General features: G+C 39.9%; 2 protein-coding genes across 7 annotated transcripts; one reads left to right on the top strand and one right to left on the bottom strand.

Moving 5' to 3' along the window:
• The first annotated feature begins 2,909 nt into the window (after positions 1-2,909).
• On the top strand, positions 2,910-8,936 carry LOC110826764 (uncharacterized). 2 transcript variants are annotated; one of them, XM_022057736.1, is made up of 2 exons: positions 2,910-3,035; positions 8,186-8,936. In XM_022057736.1, exons 1-2 carry the CDS (start codon positions 3,030-3,032, stop codon positions 8,864-8,866), a joined length of 687 nt encoding a protein of 228 aa, XP_021913428.1. In that variant the 5' UTR covers positions 2,910-3,029; the 3' UTR covers positions 8,867-8,936. The 2 variants fall into 2 exon arrangements, with proteins under 2 accessions (XP_021913428.1, XP_087212971.1); XM_087356845.1 differs by lacking the exon at positions 2,910-3,035 and adding an exon at positions 3,159-3,180.
• Positions 8,937-11,311: 2,375 nt separating this feature from the next.
• LOC110826767 (uncharacterized) lies at positions 11,312-25,010 on the bottom strand. Of its 5 annotated transcripts, XM_087356785.1 has the most exons (5): positions 24,768-25,007; positions 17,419-17,739; positions 16,789-16,932; positions 16,293-16,383; positions 11,312-15,176 (listed from the first exon to the last, which is right to left on the bottom strand). In XM_087356785.1, the coding sequence occupies exons 3-5, from the start codon at positions 16,909-16,911 to the stop codon at positions 15,028-15,030; spliced, it is 363 nt and encodes a 120-aa protein (XP_087212911.1). In that variant the 5' UTR covers positions 16,912-16,932; positions 17,419-17,739; positions 24,768-25,007; the 3' UTR covers positions 11,312-15,027. The 5 variants fall into 5 exon arrangements, 2 of the variants coding, with proteins under 2 accessions (XP_087212911.1, XP_087212913.1); XR_002542137.2 differs by having other exon boundaries at positions 16,793-17,739; positions 24,768-25,010; XR_015537330.1 differs by lacking the exon at positions 16,789-16,932 and having other exon boundaries at positions 24,768-25,009.
• Between the last annotated feature and the right edge of the window lie 2,015 nt (positions 25,011-27,025).

The following is a 27,025-nucleotide window of genomic DNA, read 5'->3' as shown; positions in this document are numbered from 1 at the left end:
CCGTCGTCCTTGACGAGTAATTGACTAGTAGGTTTATAAAACGGAAATAAGATCTACGTTGAATTTATCTGAGCGACCATCAGCTTCTCAAGAAGCATTCTGTGTCAATTTAATTGATTAAATGTGCAAGATTTTAGCCAGGAGACACCAAAATATTTTGAACTAAATATTATACCAAGAATCTGCAGAATTTAATCAGCTGTTAACCTAACCTCGATTACTCTTGTTGGAACAATGTCGCCTTTCGAGATGATTTATTAGCATTCTCTTAACTAAGCAATAAACTGAATCAAACCTCATCATCTGAGGCACACACTGCCATTTTGAGATATCCTTGACAAAGAACATTTAGTGCCTCCGGGATGGGCGGATCTCTGTGACCTTGCAACAGCTTCATACCTCGGTTCGTGACATTGGGAACCAAGGCGTGGCTAAGCAAGGGTACGCGGCACGACATTCTGCTACCAATAAGACGGACGCCATTTCTCATGTTCCAATGATTAAATGTTATATATGGAGTCTGTATTTTGGTCCATAACAAACCGCAGTGACCATTATATTTTACGTAAAGGTGAAACAAAGTTTCGTCAAATTTCTAAAAACATTGTTAGAACTTGAAGGACAGAGTATTTGTGGGTTTCATGATTGTCGGAATAAACAGCGATCATTTCCTAAACAGCGTTAACCAGCTGATGTTTCGTAATGGTGAAGACTTGTGTTTTCTTCGCGGTACGGTCTGGATTCTTAAATATAAAGAAGACGAGCTTCGGCTGTGTACAGGACTCGAAGTAAATCAGAGCTTAAACAGCGTTAACTGGTTGAGCTTTGTAATGGTAAATTGCGGTGTTTTCTTCGCGGTACGTCCTGGGTTTTTTTATGAATTATTTAGATGTTCTCCCCCCAGATGTAAAATGTTTCTCTTCTCACTTCTCCCCCATATTTGTACTTGTATTATCTATCCTTCCTCTATGTCTTTATTTATTTTTTATGTGTGGTTTGTGCACTTTTAAATGGTTCTGTTGTTGACATTGCACCTGCACAAAGTGATAAATTCTATGAGACCGAGGAGTCCTAGTTACGTAACCCAAGAATCTGTCAACACTAAAATACAGCTGAAGTCGCCTTTGGAGTGTTTACTGATGATTTTACATGAAGTAAATTTTCATGAAAACCAGAAATTAGCGAAATGGATCGAAGAATTGTCATTCTCTGAGAAAACTGTATTTTGGGATGTTTCATCGTGTAATGTGGTAGAAATCGACCGACGTTTCAGAGGTGATTATTGCTTCTTTTAGCAGGGCAGTCGCTTTCTCAAACGACTGTTAATTACTATGAGACCCCGAAGTCTCACCAGTAAGGATTCTCTGTTTGCGAAGTTCTTCGCCGTTTTCTGTTGTATGCATTTGTATTCCCGCTGTACCGTCAACACAGCGAAATACTGCTTTGTGGTAAATTATGTGTTATAGACCATGGTGGTCACTCCACTCAGTTATATCTTTAATTTATTCTGACAGTTCTCATTTCCTTAACTTTTCCATGTTCCAGCTTCTTTCCCAATGACGTTGTTCGGAATTTCATACAGTACCATTTGGTCTTTGTGTAGAATAAAGATCTCCCTATCAGCAAGTATTTTTTATTGTAAATTCGTAACACAAGTATCAAATAACTGTCCTCACTTGGACGCAGGAAATGTACTACGTGCTAGCATGTGGGGATTCCCCATTGACTTTCCAACTGGCGAAAACGTTTGTTGAATAACAAGTGTGTGGCTTGCGTAAGAAAATTTCTTTTTCATTTTTTTTCTTCTAAGTGACCGATCTGTCTCATTGCCAAATGTGGCTTTTACGACAGGGTGTTAGGAATTCTTTGTTCTCGGGCTACCAGCTGTCTCAGGTAGTTTAATGGGGCAAACATCAGCTTTTCTTGGCCACCTGAAGCGATCATCGACTTCTTAAGAAAATCTCTGCTCCATGGATATAGCTGGATTCTTAGGCGTTGTTCTAGAGGCTGATTTACCGATCAAGAGCTGCTTCGAAGCAATTTAGAATGAAATTTGAGGTGCTTTATACAAGACGAAAGATCCGCTACGGATTCGTACTACAGTATTATTCCCGGATCCACTTGGTTGGAACTTGAGAAGTGACGTCATCCGACCAGTCGATAGGACCTTGCCTCCCACAACTGACCTAGGCCCATTTGTGCGTCGTAACCTGTCTTACCGGACATGAAAACTTCCTGGAGCAGTTTGTATTGCATTTTCCCTAACACAACGCACAGTTTTTCATATGACCTTAGAATTTTAAGCGTACTTTTTCACCTCGCCCAAGAATTTTAAGGGTACTTTTTTACCTCGCCCCAGAATTTTAAGGGTACTTTTTCACCTCGCCCAAGAAGAATATTAGCGCGTGCATTGTTCTGTTAGTTGTTATACTAAACGTTATCACCGAAAATATCATTATTTAAATGTTTAACATGCTACGTTGATCGATGTAATGTTTAACAACAATGCTTCTGCTTCCAAGAAAACATTTCACAAGTAGGAAAACGGTAGCTGTTTATTCAGAGGACCGACATTTTGAAATACCGAAATGCTAAACGTTAAATTGAGAAGAAACGTGTAATTAACGTCGCCTTCTGAAGGGCTATTAAAGCTTAATTTGCAGGTGTTTTGTGGCGAGGGGAGGGTGTTCGGAGGATGAAAGTGTACATTGTATTCTTGTAAACACGGTAGTTATTGAGGAAGTAGAAAGGTAGACTGATAAAGGAAGAAATAACGGAGGAAAAGATGATAAATTATGAAGTACGAAGAACTAGAACAGGTCCAGCAACGCCGTGTCTTAAGTGAGTGGCCGTGTGTTCGATTCCTCGGCGCAGGTCACCTGCGGGGCGGAGGGGGGGAGTGCCAAACGGTTGGAGGGCGGGAGTGGGGGAAGGGGCGAGCAAGGTCGCCCGCTCGTTCGCCAGGTGGTCGCGCCACTTCACTGTACGGCCGAAGTGTCTGTCTGTCGCTCTGGTGCTGTATCAGCAACATGCAGGTAAGCTCATAACCGGGACGACCCCGACGACGACGAACAGTGGGAAATAGCAGATTGTTCCAGATCGGGAATCAAACCTTTTGACTTTGTTCGTGTCCAGAGGCAGTGTGAGTGACTGACTGGAGCTAGGGCTGGGTAAATGAGGGTACTGATTTTTTTAACGACGCTGTCAGTTGTGTATATTATGATTAATGCATGGTTAATTTTAAGGCTAGGGTCGACCTAATTTAAGATAGTATTCCAGCATTTGGCTACAGGGACTGAAGTAAACCACGAAAAACGTAGCTTTCCCGGACGAGAGATTTGAACCCGAGACCGCACGAGTACGAAGCAGATATGGTGTAACTCGCCCTCGAATTTTGGTACTGTTAACGTTTATAATTTTGTGTTTTGAATACAGAAAGAATTCTCCAATGGAAGGAAATATTCGTAGGTTTATTTGAATTAAATTTGGTGCGGACACCTTACACCATTTGAAACACGAAATTAGACTAAATAATAGTCTATTTAAAATTCCAAGTTCTTACCTCAAAGAAAACACATGAATGCGAGCTGCTTAAAACAGATCGGCGGGCCACGAGTTGATAACCATTCTTTATATATTTTTTTCTGTACTTCTCTTTGAATTTATGTCAATGTTTTAGGTACAAAGTTAACATGTAGTCACCTCGCATTAAGTAAACATTGTGACTAATCCCTGGCAGAAATGATTCTGGACTTGACTACCTACACAAACGTTATAGTTTGTCGATCTTTTGTGATTGAATTGACACTGTCAAACTTGCACCTGGGACCTCTCGAATACTGACGTGATGAGGACTTTTTCTGCGATGTAAGATGTTGATTAAGCGGGCAACAGCAATATTTATGTAGTATCTCTACTGTTAAGTATGTCTGTCAACAGCTTAATTGCGAAGGGAACTCAAACACAGATCTTAAGTAGATTCCAACTACGCGCGTTGCAGAAAGCCAGCGGCCTTGGCTATTCCAAGCACATTTCTGGATAAATTACTCGATAATTCAGGGGAATCTTTGAGAAAATTACAGCTTGTCGGTTGGACTAGAATTCCATCGCCTTTAATGAACCAAAATATTCATTACCGTGTTCATATGAGCCTGCAACACATAACCTTCCACTAAAATCCATTTTAATATTATCCTCCCATCTACGTCTAGGTCTTCCGAGTGGTCTCTTCCCTTCAGGCTTTCCGAGTTTTCTTATCGGTCCCATGCGTGCTACATGCCTCACTAATCTCGTCCTCATTGATTTGATAATCCTAACAACAGAAGGGTGTGAGGTTTTTATAGCGATGATTACAAAGATGGCTGTCTTATGGGTTGTAGCGTCGTGTATTATGGTGTCGCCCTGATGATGGAGGCAGCAAGGACGTCAGAAACGTTGGTAAAATTCTAGCAGACTACGCAACAACCAGGAAGGCGGCCATCTTAATCCAAGTTACGAAGCTTTGCATTGTGTAATTTTCTACATCATCCATCCACTTCGTCCCTCTTAGGTCCTAATGATCTTCTAGTAGAGTAGGGACATCGCATTTTCGTACACGCAGCGTCAAGAACTCAAAATATCACCGAAATTAATTTATCTCGACGGACTATCGATTCTGTGTCTGCGTTCGCGATACGTCATCAATGTGGCCGTTTTGAGGGAATCAAAAATTTGCAAACGTTCTGCTTTGTTCCCCCCCCCCCCCCCTGTTAAGTCTGGACCTCGCTAACGGTGTCTTTGTTACTTAATTCTGTTATCTGTCCAGTAACTCGCACGTGTTCAGTTTCTCACTTTCGAATCTCGAGTTTCGCTTCGACACCGGCTTTTGGATGGAGTCCAAATACTGTTCCCTCACTCGGTGACCCAGTCACGAACAGGGTACGCGCTTAGAAATATTCAAAGTTCGTAGTTTTCTGAAACCACTCCCCGCCACCCCCAGCATCCGCAATAGGGTGACGTAATTGGGAAATTTGAAACGTCACATGACTAGCAATTCGTCATTTATACAGGTCACCTATTAGTATTTGTTGATACGGGGCTTACGAAGGTTGGAACACGTAGCTGGGTACGAGAGACAAGATGTACGGGCAGTATTTTGGTGGGGAAACTCCTTCAGAAGCTGTCGGTTGTAAGAGGATAATATTAAAATGGATCATGACAAAATATATTGTGACGTTTTGAGATGGATGAAACTGGTTCAAGTTCGTGTCCAATTACGTTCTTTGGTATTAGCGGTATTTAAACACTGGGTTTCTTTGCTTATTTAGACATTTAGTCTGCTACGTATTTAATTATTTAACCCCTTAAAACCCAGTGGTAACTATATATACCACTTGTTTTACCAGTCACGAATTCCGCTTAGTGTTTCGTGTGATTCTAAGTTTAAACAGCGTTAACCAGATGATCTTTTGTAATAGCGATGTTTTGTTTTCTTCGCGGTACGGACTGAATTTTTGGACACATGAAGAGTTGTTGAACTTTGAAGCAGTTGGTACTGAGATTTATAAAGCGTTAACTCGCTTACCTGCGTCATTTGTTCAGTGCGGTCTATCATACCACCGTTTCTTCGGAAACATAGCGTCACGACGCTGAGAAACGCAAAACAACCCGCGTGTGAAATGCCTCTTCCGCGTGGACATTGCTCGTTAGCAATGGACCTCGTTAAACACTTGTCTCTTGCGAAACTGACTTTCCATCTGAGCGAAAGCGAGAGTGGAACCCTGGTAATTCGGTTGACACCTTGTAGTGGGGGACTTTGTTAAATCCGGCCGACAAATTCCATGTTTTCGTCTTCCGAGTTATTTCATCGAAACAATCAGATTTCACCCCCCCCCCCTCCCCCCAGAAGTGCTACATGTTCCATCTATATATTCTAGGGCTTCAATAATTACTAGAAATTCCATTTTGTGATGTGATGCCATTTTGTTCTGAAATAAAACATTTCGTGATTTATTTTTTGTCACACAACACGTCACGACCATTTCCATCCACCATTACATCTGATCATCCACAGATGTGCCACTCTTTGCCGGTTATTTGTAATTATGCAGTAATTTTAAAAATAAACGTTAAAATAATCAGAAATCAAAATTAAAGCATCAAGACGAATTAAGAAGGGAGGACATTGCTGGAGCTACAAGCTTCGTGTGAGTTATCGCCGATAATTGTGGGGTCAAAGACTTGGTTATTGTGGTAACAGAAGGAACAAACACACGTAGTCTCATTCCATGTGGCCATTGCACTCGCCAGTGACGCGAGTCTGTAAATTCCATGTCCAATTTAGACGACGAACTTGGATGAATTCTTGGAGGTACACGCTCAGACTCTGAGCTAATTCGATTCTCGTGCATGTCGATTGTCCTTTGTTACGGAAGCGTAAATCGTGTTTCGTGAAAACGCAGGCCTTTCAGAGAGTAACAACTTTTGAGAGAGTCTTTGTCATGATTGAGGAACTTCAAGGATGACGTGTTTTACGATTTCATATAAACCTTTGTGAATGGCTAAGGATTCCCCCACCGAGGTCTTCATGTAAAGTGTATGATCAAAACCTAAATTAAAAAGTGTAGACAAATTTTTGGTGAAACTTGACGAGACAATTTCGGGACGGAACTTGCCGACAGAGGGATTTGAACAGGCTGTCCGCGGGATTTGCGTTCAAGTCTGTGAACGACTGCCGATTTAGGAACAGAATCTAACGCTCCCGAGGACTGTTTCTGACTTGCTTGACTGTACAGAAACCGTAGAAAACTTGTTGTAACCGGTTGCCATTACATTTTATGATGGCGGAACTTACCTCCACGGACCAGTCCTTGAATCTGATAGTACGCTCACAGGTTAATTACCATTTTACAAGAACCTGCTACTTTTCCCAACCCGGAACGAGATGAATTCATTTCACACCCTCCAACCCTTTTTCCCAAAAGATACATTTTAATATTGTCCTCCCATCTACGCCTAGGTCTTCCGAGTGGTCTCTTCCCGTCAGGTTTTAGACCAAAATTTTGTGTGCATGTCTCCCACTCAAAAAATGAGTTAAAATTCGAGGCCCTGTGTAATTTTAATTGCGAACCCCCAGCTGGAAGACCGCTCCTGATGAAATAAGTCGCCAGACGTTTTGATGTGACTTGATGTATTCGTCGCTCGGTGCGTGTCTGCGGGCTGCAGCCAGGGTGACGTAGTTGGCCATTAGTCGCCGAAACAAAAAGTTCACCTGTGATCAAGGTAATTTGTTCGTCACGTCACGTCCCTTGCTGAAATGGCCCGCGGACTGAGCAAGTTCGTGTTTGCGCTCAGTCGCCGTCTTACGGGAACTGATACAAGACAGGCAAAAGAGTGCTCCGAAGGATTGCGTATACAATTTTTCAGAGTAGAAACACCATCAGTAAAGGCGTGCAGAGGTCCTTGAGGTGATACTCCATGGAGTATCTTGGCATTATATACGACGAATCCGGACTTTTAGGAAGAATATTTATTAATTATTTATTTATATTTGGCTTCTGTAACGACTCTGTCAGTAACCGAGACTACAAGTAGATAAAGCGTCGGGTGATAGGATGAATAATGAATTGCAAAGGATATGGAAGGAAACGGTCTTGCCCTAATTCAAGTGTCCGTCCAGGAAATTTGTCCATATTGGCTGAGGAAAATTACGAAAATCTGATCCCCGGGTCTAGATTTTACCAAAGTACTTCCCGAATTCGAAGCAGGAATACTAACCACTCGCACGCGGATTTCTTTACTAAACTTTCTGCTTACACTGTACTTCCTATTAGCCTTTCATAAAATATTTCCTTAACCTTGTTAGGTTGACAGCCGGTCTTACTCCGACATTTTAAACAGCATCTAGACCAAACGTCGTGGTGTACTGATTGACGTTCCATGTTCGTAATCGGAAGGTTCCGAGTTCAGATATCAGCCCGTGTCTATAGGCAAATGCTGGGATTGCACCTTACAATAGTCCATGTACCTTCCTTCCGTGTCCTTTCCAGTTCATTATTAATTTTTAGTGTACCATTACGTACGTTGTAGCTGGTAAAGCGTCGTTAAACAAGACACGATCATCGAGGAGTGCAAAATGGCAGACACTCTCGGATAAAGCGCGTCCTGTATTACGGTAATTAAAATAGTAAAAATTTTCTGATTTCAGGGAAATTTAATTTTGTTGGGTTTGGTACTACTGCTCGATGCAGTTTGTACCGTCAGTGGATCCGTAAGACCAGCTTCAGTTGCGGAAGTCCGCGAGGTCGTGGTCTGGGGTCGAGACAGGGACATTCGGAAAGAAATACAAGAGGGAATTCTGTTGCCACCGCTCTTACCAGAATTCGACGTCCGGGGACAGTCCGTCAACCTGGTCCGACCCGTCACGAAGGCAAATTCTGTTCCTCAACAGCAGGTGTTTCGCACTCAGGCTTTGAACGCGTCCCCGGAACACAAGGGCGATGATGATACTTTACCGATGTCGTACGTGGACTCGTCACTGTTTCGAAGGAGTAACTCTGAGGCAGAAATTGCTCCGTCAGAAATAGTCACGGGAACAAAAAAGTTTCCAGTTAAATCTTCTCTTTTGGATGCGCACAAAACACAACCTAACAAAGCATGGAAAATGGAGAAGAATTCCGAAAACAGAAATAAATACGAATTGAGGCAGGATACGACAAGCGAGGACACTCCTGGTGACGGACCAACCTCAAACCCTCCTTTCTGGAACCACCCGCTCGTAGCTGACGAAGTCTCCGACACGTTTGCAAGATTGCCTTCCAACGAGGAATACGACAGAAATTATCGATATATGCATTCCATTCTGTACGGCTTCAACGCCGATTTCTGAAAATGTGCCATTTCCAATGTAAATGTCTGTATATTGTTCCAATAAAATTATTTTGTACTGTTTTACATTATTTCAGAGCTTGTTAATTAGTTACTTCTTCTGATGACGTACAACTTAAATTGTTTCAAAATCACGAATAGTTAGTGTTAATTGTTCAAAGATGGCGGGGCACGTTTCTTTCATTGACCTTTTTAAGAGCCCATTACCATGCTGGAAAGAAGAGATATCTCTCGAATGGATGATGGACGCTTTCTCAATTGTACAGGTTACGTGGCATCGAATGAGAGAATGATTATGAATTAAGAAAATAGTTGAACGTGGCAACCATTGGCCATTTGCAATTTAATCTCCCACAAACTTCTTGAAAGTTCTGGGGAACTCAGATACAATGTCGCGCAGGACGACCGCCTTTCACGACAAGAATCGAATCGAGGAGATAATATTAAAAGGGGTTTACAAATTAGGACGTAAGATATACGGTAGGATATTGTCCACAATCACGTGATTTTGAGAAGACTGTTGAACTTTCAGTTTTCATGACCAGCATATAGGTGTCGGTTGTTCTAGAACAGTGGTATTCAACCTGGGGTACGCGAAGACATCTTAGGGGGTACGTGAAATTTAAAAAAAAATATTATTTTATGATAAACACTGAATAATCAGTAATGTAATTTATTTAATTAATTTTAGATGTAGATTATATAATATGTAAAACTTGAATTACACACCAACAACTTTCGGGGTACAAATTTGAAGAGAAATTATATCTGGGGTTACACGAACAAAAAAGGTTGAATACCACTGGTCTAGAATAACTGGTAATGGCTGCCACTCGTAACGCGCTCTGTCGAGATTTTTTCTTAAAGTATTTATCATTGTGGCTAAAAGATGGCAGGCAAAGGCTTTTTCTGAAAGCATAACGTTTGTTTACAATTTATTTACATTCTCACGTCGTTTGCATGTTTGTGTTAGTTTTAACTCTAAATATTATTTGACCCAAACGTCTCTTCTACGTATTATGTATCACATTTTGAAATACGGATGAAAATTTGTGACACTTTGAGGATACAAATGTATAGAAAACTTTGCTGCTTTGTAAAAATATGTCACTGCTGAAAGTTTTGACATTTTTGTCGGTAAGGACATGTCATAATATTTGGGGGGGGGGGGGTAATGCAGCCTTAAGTTTTGCGACGTAAGTAGTGAAGTATTTTCATTATAATATCTATTTCTTAAATTTCTCAGAAAAAAGTGCTTCGTACTTACGAATTAGTTTATAACGACAGAATATTGACCTCTTTAAGAATCTGACCAAGGACCGATAATGCGATGTACAGTTTGTCCATTTCAACACTGGATTTATATCTGCAATAAATGAACTCTGAAGTCAGTGAGGGCCACAAAGACAGAAATAAAAAAGTCTTCCCGCTTGAAGTTTTCAGAATCTTCCTTGGACGATCAGCTGCTGAATCATATTTGCTAGAAAAGGTGGTGAAAGGTTTAGGAAATTTATTTATGTCTCAGGCATGTTTTAAACACCTTCTACCTTCCCAGATTTAACACTGTGTGACTTGTAAAAATCACATACTTCCTCATTATATAAATTGTTCACTGCATTCTTAATTTTAAATATTTTCTTAGGTACTTTGTTTCTAGAGACGTATAATTTATATTCTTCTCTCAAACTTGGAGACCACATTTCGTAGCCACATAAAGCAAGTGCAAAGATTATAAGTTTTCTGTTATCTTTTATGAGAACTGGAAAGAATTAAGCGTAACTGTAGTTGATTATTCAATTCAATTCAATTCTTTATTATTTGTGTGATGTATCAACAGCCAGATGGCCAATTACAGATACAGCACAAAGATGAGCTCATGAATACAATAAAAACATAAAAGATAAACAAGCAATATATAAAATACATTGTTACGGAGGACGTTAATACACAAGAAAATTGCAACTAAATATATTAGGATATTTGTAAAAATAATTTAAATAAATTAAGTAAATTATACTATTATAGAATGTGAAGGAGTGTGACAATTTTCGTCTCGAATATGTCCAAATCCCTGCAGACAACATTAGCAGCTGATGCGCATCTAGCAGAAGGACTGTTTTTGATCAAAGGGCTAAAACTGAACATAGAAAAATCTCTCAGATTCCGAGCAGGGATGCGGAGACCGACAGCTTCCAGAAGGGAAGGACAGCATTTAAAACCGCGGTAAACCTGCGCAAGGAACAGTGCATCACTGCAATGCCTTCTCTTACGCAGGGTATGGAGTTTTAAATACTCTAAAGCAGGGGTGGCCAACCCAAATGATCTTTCGGACCACTTTGGAAATGCATCATAACTCCGCGGGCCACATATAAAATTATATATCCCCATATTAGATTTAGATACACTATAGACATTTTTTTGGAGTGAAAAATTGAAACATAATGAGTTATTATTATTGTGTTTACTATTATTCTTACATGTAAACATAGATAATATAATAATAATGATACTAAGCGTACATTGTAAAGAAATATATAGCACTAAAAATTAAATATAAAAAATATAAAAATATGAATGAAATAAAAATAATGAAATCATTAAAAAATATTTATTTTGCTAGTGCGATATTTGTTTCTCCACTCTTTCACTTAGCTTTTGCAAATCGATCTCAATAAAATGTATTTTTTTAATACATTGGTTTTCACTACTTTGGCCATTATAAAATAAATATATTTTGTAAAAGTGTGATGAATCTCGCGGGCCGGAAAAATGTTCAAGGCGGGCCACATGCGGCCCGCGGGTTGGCCACCCCTGCTCTAAAGCATCAGCGTAGCTGTAATGCACTTGGGGGAGGAAACGATAGTAGCAAAGGGCTGCAAACTTCTGCTGGATACGTTCCAGTTTGTTGGCATCAGTAGTCGTAATAGAATTCCAAACGACCGAGGCGTACTCGAGCTTGGATCTAACTAAGGTTACATATAACACATACAGGCAATCGAGAGAAGAGAACGAAAAGGTTAATGTGCGAACAAGACCCAGCAACTTAATAAAATGTGAAAATATGTGGTCAACATGGTTGTGAAATCGGAGCTTGGAGTCGAAAAATATTCCCAGGTCTTTAATGGTATCGGTACGTGTTATGGAGGAATGAAAAAGTTTGTAATCAAAGATCAAAGTAGTGGTTTTCCTGGAGAAGGAAATTACTGTAGTTTTACTAATATTGAGTTTCATGAAGTTAGCAGTGCACCAACCTTGTACCGAGTCAATGTCAGTTTGAAGTTGATTGCAGTCGTTGGGAGATTTAATGGCACGAAAAATTTTGATATCATCAGCTAAAAGAAGGCATTCAGAATGATTAATTACTTGGCATATATCATCAATAAACAAATTGAAAAGTAGAGGACCCAAAACAGATCCCTGTGGAACTCCAGAGAGGACTACAAAAGGAGACGAAAGAGTTCCAGAAACGCGAACCTGGGATTGTCTGTTGGTTAAGTAACTACGAAACCAGTGTACATAACCATCAGAGAGTCCAAAAGCACTGAGCTTGTTGAGTAATAGATTGTGAGGGACAAGATCAAATGCACTGCTAAGATCAAAATAAACAGCATCAGCTTGACCCTGGGAGCCAACTATTGGGTTAATAAAATCAAGATAAGTTACGAGATTAGTAACTGTAGATTTAGATTTAGTGGTAATAATTTTAATTAAATAATAATTAAAATACATTTGCTTGGAAATTCTGTTAAATCGGATGATTCTTTTCCAACTCTGATACGTCAGATGAAGAATGGACCTCATTTCAAGATACTTACAGCAACTGAGGATGATCACGAGAGGACACAGTTGAGTGCTGAGGCTGACCTAATGAACTTCATTGATGGTAGTCGCGACAGCACTTAGGTGTGTGCGTTAATGAGGCAATATTCAGCGATGAGAATGTTCAAGATGGCCTCAGAATGTACGTGCGAGAGGTACGCAAAGTTCCTCTCTGGTTTATAGAAACTGTAGATCGATGCTCTGACTTCTGGAACAGAGTTGCAGTCAAGCGGGCGTCGAGAGGACTAGGGATCGGAAAGGCGCTCCTGGAGGAAACTCTGAGGGTGGCGAGAGATAACGGATTCCTGCTACTTCGTAGTTACTACTCGGCGAGCATCGTGGGATTTGAATGCATGAATTCTCTGAATACAGAAGTAAAGATGGACATCAAATGTTTGTTCCGCCCAGTCCTCGTGAGGAATTCAAAATATTCACCACGTGACCTGCGCGTATGTTAAAATACAGGGTGTGACTGTTACCTGTTGATGTATTATAATAAATTGTATGTGTATTTCCTTCCTAGACTGTATGTGAATATCCGCGTGATCTATTTTGCGTTTATATTGTTATTATCAGATTATACAAGAATAATTAATCTATGCCTTTTGTAAAACACTGATTCACGTAACTTCAGAGCCTGTGGGATTAAAATAATTTGTCATTTTCCCACCGTCTTATACGATCGTATTCCAACATTCAGAAGTTTCAAAATAGATCTTTATGATCTAGTTCTGTCTTCCTTCATCATCGACATGTAATTTAAACGATCCTCGTCAGTTCTGTTAACTATTTTTCCCCCTCCTAGATTTCAGCCACTTTCACGTGTCTTCGTTATAAGGAAATCACAATAATTATTTAAATATCGTAATTTTTATATTCCATTCTTCTTGTGCCAGTCTTTCACGTAACTGATTGTTCATCAACAAAAGACTCACTTCGGTATGCACGTATTATTTTTTTAGCGTTAGTAAATTATTTTCATCTCTCCACGTGTTATTGCACGAGGTAAAATGTGGCAGGTGAGTAGTTTGCGACAATACTTAGTATTATCACTACAAAACAGTCAAAATAAAAATCCCCCATGAGAAAAGAATACATTAATTTTTTCTTAGCAGAGGTTTGTCGGTCTTATAAGACATTTGCTACTTTCTTGGTAGTTGCTGGGTTGACGAGGTCAGAGGTCAGCTGCCTTGGGGTGCGTTCATCTCCTTTGTGTTTTCGTGGTTTGTGTTCACCTTTGATAGATAAGTCATTTTGTGTCTTATTAATTCTCTTAGACCTTAAAGCCTATAACAGATACATACATTTATGGACTCTTTTCCTGTCACAGATTTTATAACTTCAGAATTTTAATAAATAGTTTTGATTATTGAGATAAATATTCAAGACGTCAGAATCCAGTACAATAAAATAAATCCTTAAAATCGTGAAAACAGATGAATTAAACTACATCAGACAGGACACAAACGTAACTAATGACATGAATATTGATATAATTGATTTAAAGTCCGTGACTAATATTCACAAAATTTAAATTCTGGATGCGATTACACAGGGAACATTTCCAGAAATGCGTTTCGTACACGTTAATGGTGAAAGCTAACCAGAGGACTTCGTATTGCGACTGTGGAAGACTCCGTCCTTAGTTACGTTTGTGGTCGGTTGGCTGGTTAACTAATCTTCTGTCTTGTTGCACCGCGTAGTCTGGTAGAAGTCTACTGACGTTTCAGATATCCTTGCTGCCTCCATCATCAGGGGTCAGTAAACTCTCTACGAGACTGCGCGGTGCAATGACCCAGAAAACAGCCATCCTCAGACTCACGGCCACGAAGACCTCAAAAACTGGAACTATTTTTCTCTGTAGTGTCCTTTGAATCATTTTTGTACAAATTTTTCCATGGTATCATCAGTTTTTACCTTTTAGAAATACGTGATAGGTCACGTAATGATATTAAAACGGCAGTGAAAAGTGGTTACTGTCTTGGGTAGACTGAAAACATCTTACTTTATGACACGCGAATCAGTTTTCATGACACCTACGTAGAAAGACAGCGAATGAGTCTAAACGTGGAGATTCGCATTACACATCTTGTACTTAAACTTACTTTCTCTCTGTTCTTCGTATCTTAAATGAGATAAATTTTATCCGACACTGGCAAAGTTTCATTTTAAAGCAAAGGATCGAATGATTTATCATTTACACCGTTTCAGTGCGCGTGCGTGTGTGTGAGATATATATCGATGTTTTTAAGGACACGCCCGTGACGTAAATTGAAGACTACCAGATCTCTTCTCAAATTAGACTCATATTATCCATCAGTTTCATCTTCTTCGCACGTAGGACTAATGTCTCTTGAAGCCTGCAGTGAGGTGTTGTGTGTAGCGAGAATGAGGAACTCCTCTACCGTTGGCCGCCATTTTAGCAGTTAAGCCAACGGTGGTGGAGTTACCACCCCTCGCTACACTTCTTATCTGCACACAGCTTTGTAGGCCTGCAACAAATGAAGATTAATTAATTTTTATCTGTTTTTTAAAAGATTAAATTATGACACGTGGTATTCTGTAAATGTCACTAGATAATTTAGGATGAGTTGATTGAATTTGGTGGCAGAGTACGTAATGGAATTGAATTTTGTAGACGGATTCCCTACAGCAGTGACAGGCAGAGGTAGCCAGCTGTCTGTAAACCTGTTTGAACAGGAGCCACGCCCAGAACTTCCCAAAATTCCCTCTAAACAAAACACATGCCTGAACCTGAAACATGTACCAGGCATGACTTTTGGTTCCATCAGCTAAGTAACTTAATTAACTAACTTACTTCTGGTCAGCTGAAGAATGTACCTTCGATCAGACTTACTGGTTGACTTCGTAAGTTACTTGTTACGTAACTGAGTGACTAAGTGGACTTCTTAAGTTACTTATTACCAGACTAAGTCATAAATTAGCCTGGGTCTACAATGTGAGACTTGGGCATTAATAGGAGAATAATTTTAAAATGGATCTTACAGAATGTCCAATAGTGGGTGCCTGTGAACACGTAGACGTTGGTTATTGATAGTTGCTTAACAAGTTGTAATGGTGGTTGTGGACACGTTTTGTCTTTATATATGAGTTAAATTGAAATATAACAATCAATTTTTATTTCAGTGATTATATTTATGTTATGGAAAACTTGTTTCAAACCATCAAAAATAAAACTCTCATAGAAATAACTTCTATTTTAAAATATACATTAATTTATCAATAGATGTTTCACGAGTCATCTTATGAAACTAAACTAGAATATATTTACTCCGAGATAGAGGTGAAAGGATATAATATGATCGTATAAAGGCCAACCAATGCAGTACAGATCATCAGCATTTTGGATAATCCATAAATCCATCTTTAATGCATCTCTTGCTATTTGATAGTAGCCCTATTAATTAAGGAAGACAGGGAACATGTCAGGACATCCGGGATTCGAAGCAGACATCTCCCAAACCCTGATCATATTCTCTGCCACTAAGATAGATGATCGATTCCTTTGTCTTCATACGAGATTGGTTTATAATTCGAATTTTCATCCAACATTATTCTTGTAAGGATCAAACATATGGCTGACATACTTGTCAAGAAAACCTTATAATTTATTTGGTGGCGGAGTTGTTTATTCCACGCAGACTTCCAGAATCTGTAGAACACCTGCTCAGAGTCCGGCTGTAACAAAGACGATATATTAGGAACACGATACATCCCTTAAGGCCCCATCCCAGTGCCACGTTTCCAGCTCAAATCTCTGACGACTGAATTATTAATCTTTTTCTCACCCAAAATAGGATCTGAGGCTTTTTCATGGCGGTGAATACGAAGACGGCTGTCTTCTGGGTTGTAGCGGTACAACCCAGAAGACAGCCATCATCGTAATTCACACCCTGCCACCGTATTTCCATGAGATACATTTTAATATTATCCTTCCATCTCCCCCTGTTTCTTGAGTGGTCATTTCCCTTCAGATATTCCAATCAAATTTTGTATCCATTTCTCATCCTATGCCACGATAATCTCGTATTATAATAAATGTTAGTAAATTTTTTGAAAGCTGTAGCGTGCGGCCGAGATTACCCACTGTGACTTGAACGATGTGTACCGCCTGTGAAATGTGGGCGCGCAGAACAGGTTGTGGGTAGGATGGATGACCTTGTGTGTTGTTGCCATGCGAGCGGCAGAGCGCGTTGAACAGTCCATCCCATCAGCAGCCTTGCAGTTCTGATCGCGACGGAGGTTCAACAAATGAGCCCCGACAGATGGATGGTGGCCATTCAACAAAGAAAAGAAGTCACAGTGTGATACCAGCACAGAACAATTTATGTTGACGAAAATTACAGAAAAAAATATCAATTAGAGGAGTACAATTTTTTTTTAAAAAAAATTCATGTCCAGACACAAATTATCGAGGGAGTAGGAAATACTTTATTTCGTTGTCGTGCTCCTGACATCTATGAGCGGGATGCGAAAATATTTGGCCCTGCGTATGTTAGTGACGTCTGGCGTAATTATTGAGAACTTTTTCTTTTCTTAACTCAGACTACAAAACCCGGAGATATATTCGGGGTAAGTCTGATCACGTGGTAGCAAATGTGGTTATCCTGACGTGAGGTGGTCCTGGACAGCTTCTTAAAGCGGCCTGCCTACAAAAAGGGGTAATCAAATAATTAAAATTTTTGTATGGGTGTCCTTGTAAGTGACATTGACCTGTTGGTCGCGCTGCGATGCACGTTAACTGTTTTAAGAGAACAGTTCGCCATTTCTGGTTAGCCGGAGTCCTTGAACGAGGGGCTTCATTCGTTTGGATCTGCAGGTACTATCTTCCTTTGTTCCATTTGTCTTTACTTCTCCCGTGTTTGACAGCTCCATTAGAGTTGCCTTCCTGACTGACTCGACGAGTAACTTACTTAGTGTTTGAAGAATATCTGGCTGACTGTTTGCTGATTGACTAAGAAAGGGTCTAGATTTGGGGCAGCCTGTATTGAGGTATGGAATAGGTCCTTTGAAGTCGTGGCTGATTTCAGATATCTGTTGGAACGATAACAAGCCAAAATCACATTCACAAAAAAATTAAGAGCAGGTTAAATTCAATTTTCACGTGACCTGTATTTTTCACGTGACCTGTCAACATTAGCAGAAATTGCAAAAATTGTTTCAGGAAGTTCTACAGGAACAGAATCGTCTTGACAGCCACCACGACTAGCTCCACGGAACAGAGTTCTTGAAAAACTGAGAGTTGCTCATCTGATCATGAAATTCCTCGCCCTTTATATGACTCGCAGATCCGTTGTCGTGTTCGCTACGGCCCGACATCTTGAACCACGTGAATCCAGTCCAAATTCATACGGAATTTTGGTGGGAACGGGTCGCTCAGAAGACCGAGGGATAATATTGAGGGTGGTCGTATGGAAATCGGTTGCGATCTTTGGCAGAATGAAGTGGTTCAGGATCGTGTCCAGTGGCGGGCCGTAGCGATACATTTTAATATTATCCTTCATTTTACGTCACGGTCTGACAAATGATCAGGATTTTCGACCGAAATTTTATACGCATTTCTCTTTTATTAAGTGAGGCCTGTGAGGTTTATCAGGGAAATATTTTATTTTTATGATATTTGAGACTTTGCCAGTAAAGATGTTGATTTTTTTTTGTATTTTGGGTTATAACGCCGTGTTGACTTGTAGGTTTGGAGGGACGTACTGCCTCCATCTTCAGGGGTGGTGTTCCTATGAAACCTTGGTAAGTCCACACGGCGTCATGACTCGAAAGATCAACACTGACGAGGCTTTTGTAAAGTGTGCGTAGGTACGTTGTAACAGCTTTCAGTTCGTGTTGTAAAAGCGAATTTTATGAGTGCGGTTGTACGTGTATGTAAGTTTTTAAGGCACTCTGGTTCAAGGCCGGCCTTCTGCGTGTTGCAGTGCCAAGCAACTTCCAGGAGAAAGGCGACCAACTAACTAACTAACTGAGCAGGATGTTCGGCTCTTAGGTTAGTGCACAAAGAACGGTCTAAGTGCAGGGAAGGAGCGAACTGAGGAAACCTGCCGTGTGCTTCGCCGCTCTGAGGCCACGCGTTGAGAAATTCCGCTATAAAACAATTATTTAGTTTGTTGTATTAGTTTCATGACGCTTTACCAAAGACATCGGTTTCGTACATTAAAAGGAATTAAGTCTGAATCTGTCGTGGCCGGTTTTTTTAAACTACGCAATCTGCTGGACACATTAGTAAGCATAATCGAAAGCCGGTTCGAGAATCGAACGAGAAACTATCGAATTGTAACATCTACACCGTCCAGATCTGGTTAGTATTCTTCTATCGTCTCAGTTTCCATCTTAATGCGTGCTACATGCTCCATCCATCCAGTGTTCCTTGATTTGGTTACCATAATAGACTGATATCTGCTTAAGGGTAGGACTATTACAATGAGTGAAGTGAATCGTGATTTCTTAATAGCTACTTGCTTATATTAAAGCATTAATCTCTTAACATGGACGAAATCACGACAAAGCTTTTATAAATCCTGAATCCAAGATTCAGTTCCAGATGTCCGATGATTATGTTAATTTACTAGGCAAAAACACACATAACACAGAGAACATTAAGTGGGAACAGATCATTATATAAAGGTAACTAACAGATTATTTTAAATATATATATATATATATATATATATATATATATATTTGTTAGCGACACTAACAAATCAAAATTACATTCACGAGGAAGCTGATAGCAGATTAAATTCGCGAAATTCTTGCTACAGTGCAATTCAGAATTTTACCCGTTGCTTTGTATGGTTGTGAAAGATGGTCTCTGTAGTTAAGAACAGAGGTTAAGGGCGTTTAAGCACAGAGTGCTGAGGGTAATATTTGGATCTAAGAGGGATGAATTGGTAGGAGGGTGTGGGAAACCGCAAAATGAGGAGATTCATAATTTGTACTCTTTACCAGATATAATTAGGATGATGAAATCAGGGAAGATGAGATGGGCAGGGCATGTAGCACGCAGGGGGAGATGATAAGGAAGACCTAGGCGTAGATGGGAGGATACTATTAAAATGTATCTAAAGGAAATAGGGAAGAAGGGTGTAATTGGATTAATCTGGCTCAGGATAGGAACCGGGGGTGGACTGTTGCGAACACGGTCATGAACATTCCGGTTATATAAAAAATCAGGGAAATTTTTTGCTAACTGAGCAACTTTTACCTTTTCAAAGAACTCCATAGAGTTAGTCATTCGATGTATTTTTAAATAAATCCATTTATATTAACCGATAAATGCATTAGTTGGCTGGTTGCTGGATTAATCGTAAATGCTTAAGTGATTAAACACTTTATTTGATTTATATTAATAATGTTTTTAATTCTCTTGCTAAACCAACATTAGACCGAGCTTTTGGTAGTGAAATATTGACCATGAGGTCTACCTGATGAACCAAATAAAGAAATAATTGAGGAATTACAATACGCACAATAGAAATTTTTATATAATATTATGAATGAAAATGGAAATAAAATTGTGGAAAAATTACGCCAATAGGGCCACGGAAAATTGTAAAATGTCAACCAGTGGAGCAATACCTCAGATGAAGACTGCTGTTTTCTGGGTTGTTACACCTTGCATTCTGGTAGAAGTTTGCCGACGTTTCGGAGGCATTTTCTGCCTCTATCATCAGAGCTAATCGCCCAGATTACATGGGGCAACATCCCAGAAGACAGCCATGTTTGTACTCGCCGCCTTGATGACCTCAGATAAGTTCGGATATTCCTGTTTCGTGACATTAGTAAATAAACAACCCTGCCCGTCACAGCGGAGGATGTCAGTGGCTCTGACATTCGCTAATTACAGCCAGTTACCCCCGAATGTTGACCAATCTTCGTCACACAATTCGCCACAGACGCCTATCTAATTCGTGGGTTATAAATGACATCGACGAGACGGTAGACATCATCTTTATCGACTGAGACACCGAGGATAATACATTATCGATATAAGACGTTTATATTATTCGCCGCAATTTTCGTATTGCCTAGTTTTTATTTTTTATTTTTGGTGTAACCGAAATTCGACCGTCATCAGGTCCTGTGAACTCTTTCGGCCTTGGTTGGCGTTAAGAAAGGCATATTCTTTTTTTACTACTGTTCGGGAGTCGATTCAGGACCTCCGTTGCGCTGGGTAGAGAAATGAGACACTGAGCATCACAGATGCAGTGAACTTTTAAAGAAAATTCCGTAAAGACAGTTAAATATGTCTTCTTTAAATTATCTATAGTTATAGAGAAAATAGAGAAATGCTTTTAACGTATCTGAGTAATACATAAACATACAGTCCGTACCGCAAAGAAAACACAACCTGTCTCCATGACAACGATCAATTACTTAACGCTGTTTAAGAAGGAAATAATAACTGTTTATTCTGAGAATTATACGGAACCTATAAGTACAAATTACAGAGTTAATTATCATTTGAGCATGTAATTACGACTTTGCTTTAAAAGGTAAAGGAAGGAGAAGCCTTGTGCTATGGAATGAGTTAAGACTGGGGGCGCTTCAGAATAAATTATCTTTAATCGAATACGAATAAATTAGACAAAATTTGCTGTTATCACTGCGATGAATATGTCGATCTCGCTTTTCTGCTTGTGACTTCCTCAACAGTGAAGATGGAGACAGTACGTTCCTCCGAAACGCTGGTATCTACCTTCGAGACCACGCGGCGTTACAATCCGGGAAAACAACGTCTACAAATAAATTTGATGTTGCTTTTAAGTGACGTCGTATATGAGAATTGCGTACAGCTCCACGCATATTTAACTCTGACACTTGATGAATACGAGCTGTCAGCTTCACAACTCCCGAAAATAAAAATATTAGGTGATATTTTACAGGTTCTGACGGTGGGGGAGTATAAATGTGTTCTAGGATGTGAGCGATGAACAATGATGATGGGGATCTCCGAAACGTCGGATATTGAATCAGTTTAAGTAATTCAATCACGGGTGACACTTTCATTCCACGCTACATTACTTTAGTAACTTTTTAAATAAACTGAGCGAATTTCGATCAGAAACAAAGGGACCTCCACGTGGAAACAACTGTGACAGGAATCCGGCAAAGGTTAACATTGCCAACAGCAGCTCTCAAGGCTGCGTGCAGCAGAATGAGTTACTTTGTGAGTGAAAGTAAAAGGGTAATGACGTCACATTTCCCGTTCCCTTGGTTACTTAATGGCCGATACGTCTTCTTTCCCTTGGCTCTGAGGCCCGATCAGAGTCAAGGACTCTCGTCGTATTCACCCCTGTGCCTGTAGGGAAGAAAGCATACAAGTACGTGGTCACCTTCACGCTTCGTTCGTTTTAACCCCGACACCCACTGGGTGGGCCTCAGAGCAGTTCGACGCGTTCCGGCGTAGATGGAAATTTTTTTTATCCTTGTCAGGGATAGAACCCGGAGTTTCTAGCCCGAAATCAGTCTCTCCCTTAAACGAGATGAATCCAAACTTAACAATTTACTTAAATAAATTCAAAATTCTTAATTTAAGGTGTTAAGATAATCTTAATCGTTGCTTCTTTGACGTTAATTTTTTGAGGGGTTCTTAAACCTTTCAAGGCCTGGAGTTGCAATTAAAACTTTCTTATCGATTCGTGGGCCGCCATGTTACAATTAACGAGGAATTTTTTTTTATAAAAGTTCTGGGCAAACAGGTTTACATATTATTCGATTTTAAAATATTTATTAATTTGCTACTTTAACTATTTCATTTCAGGCGAAAGGAGTAACGCAGGCAACTCCCGAAACGTCGCGTACATCAAATGTACCTCAGACAATGGACAATGTCCAACACAGCACTCGTATAATAATTTATAAACATGTGTTTTACTGTAAAAAATGCCTGTCTTTTGCCAACTTTGTACTGGCTGCTGTAAGAACCACAAATCCTATTATTTTATTTATTTATTTAGTGTTCTGTGTGACGACAGGTCCATATGAACAGGATCCTTCCATCCTTTTCTCGGACTGGGACCTGTTCATATACGTTCTTGGCAGATGATCCAGAAGTGGTTTGCCATTGCCTTCTTCTGTGTGTGAATGGAGTAATTGTTGGGATGCCACGGAGGAAAACGCCGTGTTGCCTAGACCACGGCCTTGCCCAACACAAGTTATAAATTCGGGCACCGCCGGGAATCGAACCCGAGACCCCCAGGATTACAAGGCCAGCGTTCTAACCACTGGACCACCTCATCTTATTATTATTTAGTGTTCTGTCTGACGACAGGTCCATATGAACAGGATACTTCCATCCTTTTCTCGGACTGGGACCTGTTCATATACGTTCTTGGCAGATGATCCAGAAGTGGTTTGCCATTGCCTTCTTCTGTGTGTGAATGGAGTAATTGTTGGGATGCCACGGAGGAAAACTCCGTGTTGCCTAGACCACGGCCTTGCCCAACACAAGTTATAAATTCGGGCACCGCCGGGAATCGAACCCGAGACCCCAGGATTACAAGGCCAGCGTTCTAACCGCTAGGTCACTTCAGAAGTTTGCACGGCTACTTTATTTATAGCATAGATAGAACGAAATCAAGGCAAGTATCATGATGTTCATACGAAGTTTCAGCGAAATCCGTTTATTTGCTTTCAAGATCTTAAGGGGGGACATAACTGTTACCACCAAATGCAATAAGGAATAGGATCCTGGACACATTCTCTTTCCTCGATAATGACTGTAATGAAGGCCATCGCAGGTGGCACAGTTCCGCGATGGCCGAAACAGCTGATTTAATATAAAGAACATGTATCAGCCATTGCAATTTGTCTGATGGCCTCTCACTTAATACAACACAGATCGTGGTTATCAGAACGGTGAAAACGTATTTTAACGCCGTGTTGACTTGTAGGTAGATATATAAACGTTTCGAAAGAAAATACTGCCTCCATCTTCAGGGATAAATATTGAAAGTCTTTCGTAACGAAATGCTGAAGAAAATATTTTGTTATAATGTAGAGGAAACGACAGGAAGATGAGAAAATATTATATAATTTGTAACCTTTCGTTAATTTAATTATTATAATTAAATATAGAAGGATGAGGCGGATGTAACATGTGGAAAGTATGAGGAAAGTGTGTGCGCGCGCATAGAGCATTTCAGTGAGAAAACCACAAGGGGAATATTACATCGGGGACGTGGAAGGTGGGATAATATTAAAATGGAACTTAAATAAATATGTGAGGATTTGGGACAAGACGAAACAGGGGTAAAGACAGGATCCAATGGCCGACGTTTGTGAGAAATTGTGAATCTTCGCATTTCGTGAGACTGAGAATGGTTTTTTTTTCAGCTGAACAAATATTAACTTTCTAAGAGATACCACAGCGTTAGATAATTAGTCTATTGAACGTGGGCGTAGTCAAGGGTATATAGACACTGCCGTGTGTAGTCTCGACACTTTAAAACTCACCGGTAACTATATGTACCGTCTGTTTTAAAACATAAATAACTCGATATTTTCTCCCACGCAGTGTTTTTCGTATGATTCTCGTAATAAATGGTGGATTATTTCCTTAAACAGTGTTAACCAACTAATCGTTGTTTGTACATGCATCTTGAAAGCGCTTAAATTTTGATAGTTTAGTGTCCAGGGCTCTCAATAAATAGTAACATATCGATCTACTTGTTTACTTTACATAAAGCTCAGTTCAAATTCTATCAGTAATTTTTTCTTTCAAAAACGACTCCACGTAGTAAATATGGATGTGAGATAAATTTTAAGTCTCCTTAGGAACTGCAACTTAAGTTTAAAACTTTCTTACGTGTTAAATACTTAACAAATTAAACTTATCTCTGCACTGCTGATTAACTTTGTTAATATCAGAATTGTTTTTCATGCAGTATTTAATCACTAACTATACTTAGCTTTGTCAACAATAGATTTATATCTGTAATAAATTAGCATGAGGACCAATCAGAGCGAACTGATTTTAAATCTGTACGTTTGAACGAGAGCTTATGGAGCAATGTAGCTCCATTGTTAACAATGAGGCTGTGCGTACTTACCAGCAAACAGATAAACCTCACTCCCACAGTTTTCTTTGCCTTGAAGTGAATTTGAGTTACACACGAGACACCAACACACAGAACAACGACTGAATTCGTATTTTGGGGGGGTTGATTCTAACACAGCGCCCGGCTTCCTTACCCGAGTTTGAAAGTCAAGTGGCTGTTACAGGTATTCTCAGGTAAGAAAGGAAAAAAGAAATGTAGAACTGCAAGCCAATAGCTGTTGCTGCCAACCGGTTTCTCGTGGTGGCCTCGGGTTGCTGTCTGTCGGTCGACAGGAGACGCTGTCCCACTCAAAACAGCAATAGCTTAAGTGCCTCTCCGGGGTGTTCGGGGCTTCAAACCAGGGTGCCAAATAAATGACTTATCGTTACCAGTGGACTTAAATTACGTGACGAAAGCGTTATGGGGGAAAAGTTTTACGGTTTGAAATTGCAGCTGATAAAGTTTTTTGGTTATCGGTAAAATTAAGTTATGGAAGAAGGACTTTGTGAAGAAAGTGTGTTCAACGGGAAGATTATTCTGCCCGAAATATGTGTAAATGGGAAATTTTTCTTTATTGTTGTCAGATTTATTGTTTTGTTTTAAAATATCAGTAAAGGAATTGTACCCCGCCATCTCTTGACAGTTACAAGAAACTACATGTAGCTTTAAATCACCCACAGATTTGAGGTTTTTCCAACCTCACAGCCCAAGAGACCACAACGAACAATTGAAATCATACATTGCGTGGAAATATAGTCTACCTGTAGGAAAATGTTTCTTTAAAGAGTTTATGAATTCTCCGGTCCCTCAGAATTATAGGCTTTCTCTCGGCTCTGATAAACTCTGTGTTGGAAGTACTAACACGATTTTGAAATAATCCAGTTTGTTAGTATATCTATGTAATAGTGAAGTAAAGCTGTCCTACTATACGCCATGTAGGCGCTTGGGGGGGGGGGAGAGGAGGTATAGCTCCTACTCAATCTTGAACTCGGCAGTAGATGAGTGGTCAGCATCACGCCCCGGCCGGCTTTACCCATAGTCAGACACTAGATCAAATCCCGTACATGCTACTGACAGTAATTATTTAATTAATTAACCTGTTAAGTACTAATCAGTTAACTGTGTAATTTAAATAAATAATAAAGCAAATAACTAACTCATTACTTAATAATAATAATTAATGAAAACAAACTTTTAAGCAAGTACAACATTGTCTGATCATGTGAATGGTACATAACGGACCGATCGGCTACCTAACTCAGTGGTATTCAACCTTTTTTGTTCGCGTACCCCCAGATATAATTTCTCTTCAACTTTGTACCCCCAAAGTTGTTGGTGTATAATTCAAGTTATACATATTATATAATCTACATCTAAAATAAATTAAATAAATTACATTACTGATTATTCAGTGTTTATCATAAAATAATATATATTTTTAAATTTCACGTACCCCCGGGGGTACGCGTACCCCAGGTTGAATACCACTGACCTAACTTATTAGGTTCACAGATAACTAAGTAATTAACGAATTAACCAATATTCAAGTAATTGAGTAACTAATGTACTAATTACAGTCGATAGTTGTTCAGCTGATTTGAGTTGCCATGGAAACCATAGGGTGAGGCAACATTGCCCGGAACAAGTTTAGAAGCCACTCACTCACCACCTCTTCAAGGAGAAGAGAGGCGGAAACAAAGGAAAGAAAGTTCCAAATAATTCGTCTTCTCCTCCCAGAAAGCAGCTTCGTACTGTCAAGATGTGAAGAGACGACTCAGGAATTTGGGGACGAGAGACATACTCGCGTTGGTTCGGTTTTCTTCTTGTTTGTGAACGTGCTCAGACGAAGACTGTGCCTGCAGGCGTCACTAGGAATGCGGCCTCCGCCACGCACTGAACGCAGACGGACGGAGAAAATTACATAATAAAGAACTTCAGCGCTAGTGACTGTGGACTGCTCGTTTAACAAACTGGTTAATGTTGCTTAGGGAAATAAGATGGAAGTCTTCTAGGTTATTTCGCCTTTTAGTCTGCTGTAGAAGTATACCGACGTTTCAGAGATACTTGCTACCTCCATCATCGCCCTGACGATGGAGACAGCAAGTACCTTTGACTTAGTAGGTTTGATGCAAGTCTTGGTGTTAAATAGTCATAATTAACAAATATTTTCCAAGAACTAAATCCTCTGAGCTAGAGACTTTGACGATCTTGGTCCTTCGGCCATTTAGTTGGTAAGTTGACGTTTTGGAGAACCAGAAGTCTTCCTGCCC

This window comes from Zootermopsis nevadensis, unplaced genomic scaffold, assembly GCF_977971745.1.
Source record: "Zootermopsis nevadensis isolate Lab colony 2312 unplaced genomic scaffold, Znev_1.0 Znev_ptg000028l, whole genome shotgun sequence".
Lineage (NCBI taxonomy): Eukaryota > Metazoa > Arthropoda > Insecta > Blattodea > Termopsidae > Zootermopsis > Zootermopsis nevadensis.
Note: the sequence above shows the minus strand (reverse complement) of the source record. Positions and strands in the feature narration are given on the sequence as shown.

Excerpts from the sequence above, each read along its gene's own strand:
- LOC110826767 (XM_087356785.1), bottom strand. The coding sequence starts at position 16,911 with ATGGACTGTTCAACGCGCTCTGCCGCTCGCATGGCAACAACACACAAG. Across the intron at positions 16,384-16,788 it reads CATCGTTCAAGTCACAGTGG|CCGGACTCTGAGCAGGTGTT; the intron begins GTAATCTCGGCC and ends TCTTTGTTACAG. Across the intron at positions 15,177-16,292 it reads TTATAAGGTTTTCTTGACAA|GCCTACAAAGCTGTGTGCAG; the intron begins GTATGTCAGCCA and ends CATTTGTTGCAG.